Genomic DNA, 7,651 nt, shown 5'->3' with positions numbered 1-7,651 from the left:
ATGACTGGACTGCTACTCACATCACCAGTGATGCTACCTGGAAAACAGGACCCCAAGAAAGACACAGGCATCACCCAATGATGGAGAAATGGATGAGATTTACATGAACAGCCTGGACATGAGTGGGAGCAATGAAGGTGGAGGGTCGAGGGAAAGAGAGCGGGACATCCCACCTGGATCAAGAACAGAGAGGGAGAACAAGGAATAGGAGACCATGGTAAATGAAGACCACATGAGAAAAGGAAGAAACAAAGTGCTAAAGAGGCCCACAGAAATCCACAAAGATACTTCCACAAAAGACTGCTGGCAATGGCTGAGAGACAGCCGGGACTGACCTACTCTGGTGATGGGATGGACAAATACCCTAATAGTTGTGCCAGAAACCCCATCCAAGGACTGAGGAATCCGGATGCAGACATCCACAGCTAGGCCCCCGGGTGGAGCGCTGGGAGTCTAATTAGTGAGAAAGAGGAGGGTTTATATGAGCAAGAATTGTTGAAACCAAGGTTGGATAAAGCACAGGGACAAATAGTCAAACAAATGGAAATACATGAACTATGAACCCCCAACTGGATCAGGCCCTCTGGATAGGTGAGACAGTTGACTGGCTTGATCTGTTTGGGAGGCATCTAGGCAGTGGTACCAGGTCCTGGGCTCGCTGCATGAGATAACTGTTTGAAACCTGGGACTTATACAGGGACACTTGGCTCAATCTGGGAGGAGGGGACTGGACCTGTGTGGACTGAGTCTATCAGGTTGATCTCAGTCCTCAGGGGTGGACTTGATCTGGAGGTGGTAGGAATGGGAGGTGGGCTGGGGAAGGGGAGGGGGGCAGGAAGGGGGAGAACAAGGGAATCTGTGGCTGTTATGTAGAACTGAATAGTATTGTAAAATAAAAGAAAAAAATAAAAGAAAATAAAATAAAAACAAAAAATAAAATAAAATACTGAGCAGTAATGTAAGTTTATAAAGGTCATACTACATCTTAGGCTATTTGAATGAAGTTTCAAAGTCTCTATAAAAATATTTTTATTTCTTTTGCACAAAAATCCCAGAATAAAAACTACTTAAAGTTTCGTGTAGATTTTTTATGTTTAAAATGTTACAAGGATTGCTTTAATTTGAGATTCCATGAAGCATATTGGAGTTAATTTATAATGTATAAACAAACCAATAATAAAAGAAGCAAATATTTGTTGACTCATCTCTCCAAGTTTCAGAGCTAAAGAGATGAAGCTGAGGTCAAAAGCACTGTACTACCCTTGTAGAGGACCTGAGTTCAGTTCCAAGACACAAAGCAGGGGCCTTACAGCACATGTAACTGGAACTGTTTGGGAACCAATGCACTCTTCTGACCTCTTAAGGAACTGTACACAGAAATATGGAAACACACACACACACACACACACACACACACACACACACACACACACAGACACTCACACACTACAACTACCTCCACTACTATTACCACTACTAATACTTCTATCACTTAATATCTAAAAAAAACTCTACAATTCAATAACAGGATTTATTCGATGACAACACTCAGTCATTCACATGTACAAGAACAGGAAAATAAACCACACTCTCCATATATATTTTTTAAGTTTTAAGAATTTATTCCCATGGAAACAGCCCTGGAGGGAAACCGGCCATTTTCTCCTGGAATACTTTATCAAAGGCTTCAGCTTCGGCTACTGTAAAGTGATTCTTCCAGTCCCCAGTTGTGCCTAGAAAATGTGAAGCAGACACATAGATGGGTTAATGATATCTCAACACTGCTCTCAGTCCCTCCTTCACATGCTCTTACCATCTGCTTGACAAGGACCACACAGTTAATAAAGGGAAATACCAGTGACTTCCAGTAGAATACATCTAATTCCCTTGAAATAATTTACATAAGTCTTCTACCTCTGTGGCAATAATCTTCCCCCTTCTGCTATCTCATATCAACTACATACTCTAAGGGCTTCCACACCAGCTCTACCATTTAGATGTTCAGATTATTCCTGATTCCCACTACACCTACTTCCATCACACTGTTCAACCCAACAGATTCTTATCTCAATTATCCAAACAGGTTTCAATTCTTCTTTCTAAATTTTAGTGTTTACTTATAAAAGTTCTGCAAAACATGCAAGCAACTTTTAAAAGATCTTTTAAAATTAAGTTTAATCATATGTGTGTAGGTACACATGAATGCAGCTTCCTGCAGAGCTTTGAGGTATCAGATCCCCTTGAGCAGGAGATGCAGACTGTTGTGAGCTACATGTCAATCATCTTGATACTTTCATCAGGTGCAGGAGACCCAGATAACTGCCAGCTGAGAACATCCCAAGATTCCTGTTTTTAATCAGCATGGTGTCTGGTGATGCATCAAGACCTATGTGATCTTTTTACTACATCTTTTTACAAGACTTTGGTTCTCATTGCTGCATTTTAGTATGTCTTTAGGTTTGACATTAGAGATGACAAATTTTGCAACTGCTCTCATTGAACTGTGTGTTCCTTCTTTCTAAAGTGCTGATGTCCTCCATATACTCACTTCCTGTTCTTTGGTTTCCTAATTTATGCCACTGTGACCACCTCTTCCTAACTTCCCTCCATGTAGAGCTCTGCAGGCCCAACTTGCTGTACTTTATTTCATAACTATGACACTTGGATGAATTTCCTTTTTGTAAAGAAGCCTGAAATATGTATCTAATATCTTTAAAAAGTAAAATGTTTCTTTCATCATCAAAGGCTTCATTCATCAAATCATATCAGACAAATATACCATACTCAGTATGGAATTGTTAAAAGCATTCATGAATAAGTGAGGAAGGCACCGGCCTTGTTTCCATTTTGCTGATGAGGAAAAAATTAGCCTTGAGATGTTACCCAGCATGATGGTGATGGGTATGGACTTGAAGCCAAAAATACTGACAGTAGAAGTCATGGTTTTCCTTATCACATTGTATTCCTTATGTATCATATAAGTTAACTTTAAATTCCCAGTGGTATTATTAAAGAAAATATATGCTGTTTAGAATTAAATGATAATTATTGATACAGCATATTTAAATAATATGCCACTAATTGATATGACCATAAGAGTGTCATCTGTTAAGATGGGAATCTATCAGTATCCATTGCTACTCTCAGCTTTGTTATTTTCTTCATCATTAGAACAAGTTTCTTTATTGTTTCTCACAGCACTCCTGGCTCTTGATCAGTCAGACTGGATGCCCAGCTACCAGAATGTCAGTAAATTCAATATGACTGCCCACTTGGATTGAATCAGTCCAGATGGGAGAAGTGCATCTTCTAAGCCTATATTTCTCTTCATTTGTTCTTTCTAAAAATCTCCTTAAACTCTGGCATGTCAGGGGACAGGATAAGCCTAATTCTTGGTGGGTTAACTCTTGTTGGAAAGGAACATCCTCATAGTTCCAGAGACTGCAGTTCTCACAAAAAGATCTTGTCCAGTCTTCCATGTTTTTTTTGGCCTGCAGATAATTGGCTTCTCTCTAGGTCTTCTTTCCTGTGTGTCTCAGATTAATGCCTTCTAAGAACACCAGTAAAAAATGATTCATGGCTCAAGCACTCTGATTAGAAAACATCAACTGTGAAGTAATGAAGTCCAAAACCTTTGAAGTTTGTCAGAAGACGTTTCCTTCCTCATGTCTTCATTGTGACAATATCTTAATAAAAGTTCTGTCAACTAAACAGTAGATGAATGGGAATGACCATCTCTCCAGTCTGTATTTCATGTAGTATCTAAATATGGAATCATAATGACCAAAATTGTTTGTAGATAATTATTGCTTGAAGCTTAAAACCAGATTCATCCCAACTAGCCAGATGATTAAGTCTCCCAGGTAAAGAGTAGCTCTTCAAGCCGGGTGGTGGTGGTGCATACCTTTAATCCCAGCACTCAGGAGGCATAGGCAGGCAGATCTTTGTGAGTTTGAGGCCAGCTGGTCTAGAGAGGGAGATCCAGGAAAGGTGTAAACTACACGGGGAAACCCTGTCTCAAAAGACAAAAAAAAAACAGTAGTTCTTCAGAGTAGCTCTCTAGAGGCAAGAAAAGGTATTTCTCTTGGGTCCTGAGAAGAGCAACTAAAGGACAGTGAAAATAGGTCTAAAGAATTCCTCCCACTTAAGGCCAGTCTAACAGTTAGCAAAGCTTTTCATGCATTATGACTTAGGGAATTAAGCATCTAATGGTAAGTAATTAAATTAATTTTAGAATTAATCTTTGATCACTCATACCTTCAAGATTCAAAAAAAGGAACCAATCTGATGTAGTAATTGAAAAGACCAACATTATCTTCATGGATGGTATTCTTTCAAAAGTGTTTCCCAGATATCCAACTCAGCAACCTCTATTATGAAGTCATGAATCAGGGTGGGGTGAGCAATGAAGTTGGTCTCCCCTTAAATGATCTCACTTCCAGTGGGGCTCGTGGCTTACAATGAGTGTGAGTAGAAGAAAAATAATTCCCCTGAGTAAAAGTTATCTTTAAATGCAGAAGATACGGATGTCATATATAATCATTATGATAAGTTACAAAGGACTTACGGAGTCACATCAAGTTTTTTGACAGAATTAACATATATGATACATGAAAAATACTCTGATTTGGAGATACTTAACTAAAATCCCATTGTGGTCTCATCCTAGAAAAATCTGCACGAAAAAGAGGAAATGACAGTTGTCTTCATAGAATTGTGTCCTTAATTCTATTGTGTCTGCACCATTGTGTTGCTGACAAAACTTTTACTTGTTAGTTTCCATAGCATTTCCCTATTAAAAAAGACATTTCATTCCTTTTGTCATTTCATTAAAGTCTTTCATGTATACATACTGTTTCACCTCTGCCAAATTCTAATTCATTACAGGAAATCCAAGAATGGGCAAAATCTCTTCTTATGTCGGACCTTCAGATCTAGTACAGACAACTCTGTCTTCACAGAGTCTGGAGCACAGCAGTCTGAGGTTATCTGTCAATAGCAGTGGTTTCTCCAGAGGTCTCAATCCATAGTTTATAGATGACCATATTCTTGAAGTGACATGTATGTGTGCTCAAATCTGAGACCAAACATCCTCTTGTGAGGACACCAGGAATATTGAATTAAATGCAATCTGATAACCACTTTAACTTACTTAACTATATGTATACTCTTGATGTCCTTATATTCTAGGACATGATCCTTACAATCTAGAGTGGAGGAGGATTAAAGTTTAAGGCTGAAGCATGTCAATATTGGGAGAAGAAAATTAAACACATAACAACACTTCCTTCACTTCTACCCATTTTCTTTACTTGTCCCCAAAGACCTGACATCTGATTCATTCCTTCTTCAATATCAAGCCTCATCTCACCAATTATTTGTTAATTAGGTAAAGGTGACACTCCAGGTGTGATTCTTTCTGGCAAAATTGCTCCTCAACTTTACAGCTGTGAAACCACACCTGAAATCTGCTCCCAGCATAGAGAGGTAGCACAGACATAGAGAAAATGGACATTCCCATTCATGGAGAGGCATTCAGAACAAACTGAGTAGCCCTGAGCCTGAAGCAATCCAAATTTAGGTTGGTAAATACCATCAGGTATAACACTGGTGAATAATTTGCTTAGTCTTTATGGGATCTATACTCAGCCTGGTGTGGGACAGCAATCGTGGCATGTTCAACATCTTTTCCAGCCATGAATGGAAGTGTTTTCTGTGATTATCATTGTGAATATATCTTTGGTCCCATGCACTATGTGTTTTCTTTAGATTTCTAAGATACAGGGAGCCTTCCTAAGCCACATTGCAACACGTCTACCCTTTCATTTCCATTTAGGGTATTGGACACAACCATCTACAATCTCAAGATGCTCTCCCAGAAGAAATTATTTTTCAGAGCTACTGAAGCCCACATCATCACCATGAAATGACTCTTCTGTAAGGTCTGTGAGAAACTATGATGTGATGAGCAATGACTTGGGAAAGATTCCCAACTCTTTCCTAGAGTCTCACTGGAACAACAAGCCCTCCACATGTCCTGACATCATTTAAAGCTCAAAAACTTCTTCACCTTTTCTCAAGAGAACCAAACCATTAGAAGCCACATTTTCAGGGACAAGGCTAAAATTGGACATTTTATTTTCTTTCATGGCTTGGAAGGAGCTGTACTTGAGGACCATATCCAGCTCATCTGGCTCTAATCTCTTTCCTAGGAAGTCACAAATCTTCTTTATGGTGCTCTTTGTGTCCTAAAAGAAGAAGAAACAAAAATGAAGGTAATCAACAGAAAGCTCTGAGAGAACATATGCAGAGAAGGGAACTATGGATGGAGGATGAAAAGGGAATGTTAAGAAAGAAATGGCAGCATGAGATGAGAAAGCATTGAAAAGGGTTTAGGAAAGATACAGGAAATGTTGAGAGGGTAGGAGTTCCACAGCATTTGTATATTGAGTGGGCTTGCAATGTTACTGATCTATAGCCCCAAAAGACAGAGGCTGGAATTTCTTTAGTGGGGAGAGGATATTAGAGACAAGGTCTCATAAAATCGATCTGTTCTCAAACATAATTCCTAGTGGACAAATTTATTGAACGGCTGATCCTCCTGCTTCCATATCTGTAGTGATGTGTCCACATGTGTGTGACAACCCACCCACTAAATATACTTGGGATGTTTTTTCTAGAGAGATGATCTCACAATGGAGCCCTGTCTGGTGGGATGGAAGTCACTCTGGAGACCAGACTGACCTCAAGCTCAAAGAGGTCAGAGATCCACCTACATGCCTTTGCTACCTAAGTGCTGGCATTAAAGGTGTGCACCACCATATCCAACCTGCCCTGTGATGTTCAAAGGGACTTATAGAAATAATTCTAGACAATGATCCATGGGAAAGAAGAAAATGTGCACAAAGAATTTAGAGAGGTTAATGTTTACACCATGTAAAACTGCACCCTATGGGTAAATGTGAATAATAGTTTTACACTTTCATAAGACTGATCTCAATAGTTATTACTTGGGGGTACTTCTGGGAGATATTAGTTTGTTTTGAGTTTTACCTCATGCTGTAACTCAGAAGGGCATCAAATTCACAGTCTTCCTGCTTCAGATACCCATGTTCTGTAATTACAATTGTGAACTACCACAACTGGGTAAATACTAAGAAATAGTCACAAGAAGGTGCAGTCTTGAATTTTGCTTTGAATTCCAGCTCTTTTTCTGGAGGCCTAAAGGTATTATTGTCTGAAAACATTTTTTATATATTTTATCACAGATTCAGTTAATATTTCATGGGAAGGTAAAACCATGGCAATAACAGAAAAAAATGTGTTGAATGGTTGGACAGAAAACTCATGGGAAACTGCACTACCATGCAGCAGAGACATCTTAGTAAGGAAGCTTCCTGGGGAATATTGAATTTTATGATGAGAAAGTAAAAGATTTTACAGAAGACAAAAAAGTCCTTTGTATTGCTACTTATATGGAAACTGTTCCTGCATGATACCATTAAGAGATCAAATTCCATTTGAATAATCTAATGCTCTTGTTTTTGATGCTCCTTAATGTTTTTCATTAAAAATCATTTTTTGACTCCTGCCAGGGAAGCAGATAGGCTGATTGTAGACGTTTATCTTTCACTGTGCTCCTCCAGATCCA

At 38.9% G+C, this 7,651-nt stretch overlaps 1 protein-coding gene across 3 annotated transcripts in view; it reads right to left on the bottom strand.

Moving 5' to 3' along the window:
• Positions 1-1,597: 1,597 nt before the first annotated feature.
• The window catches only part of LOC114687325 (probable alcohol sulfotransferase), a 43,396-nt gene continuing 37,342 nt past the window's right edge, over positions 1,598-7,651 (bottom strand). The window contains exons 5-6 of one of the 3 annotated variants that reach the window (XM_028861993.2): positions 6,071-6,248; positions 1,598-1,733 (exon numbers count right to left, since the gene is read on the bottom strand). In XM_028861993.2, coding sequence (XP_028717826.1) covers positions 1,621-1,733; positions 6,071-6,248 — 291 coding nt within the window. In that variant the 3' untranslated portion in view covers positions 1,598-1,620. Of the gene's footprint in view, positions 1,734-4,017; positions 4,676-4,702; positions 4,793-6,070; positions 6,249-7,651 lie in introns of those variants that run through there. The other 2 variants (XM_037202065.1, XM_037202066.1) reach the window with 2 other exon arrangements.

Source organism: Peromyscus leucopus, chromosome 1, assembly GCF_004664715.2.
Source record: "Peromyscus leucopus breed LL Stock chromosome 1, UCI_PerLeu_2.1, whole genome shotgun sequence".
Taxonomy (NCBI): Eukaryota; Metazoa; Chordata; class Mammalia; order Rodentia; family Cricetidae; genus Peromyscus; species Peromyscus leucopus.
This window is presented reverse-complemented; position numbering and strand designations above follow the sequence as displayed.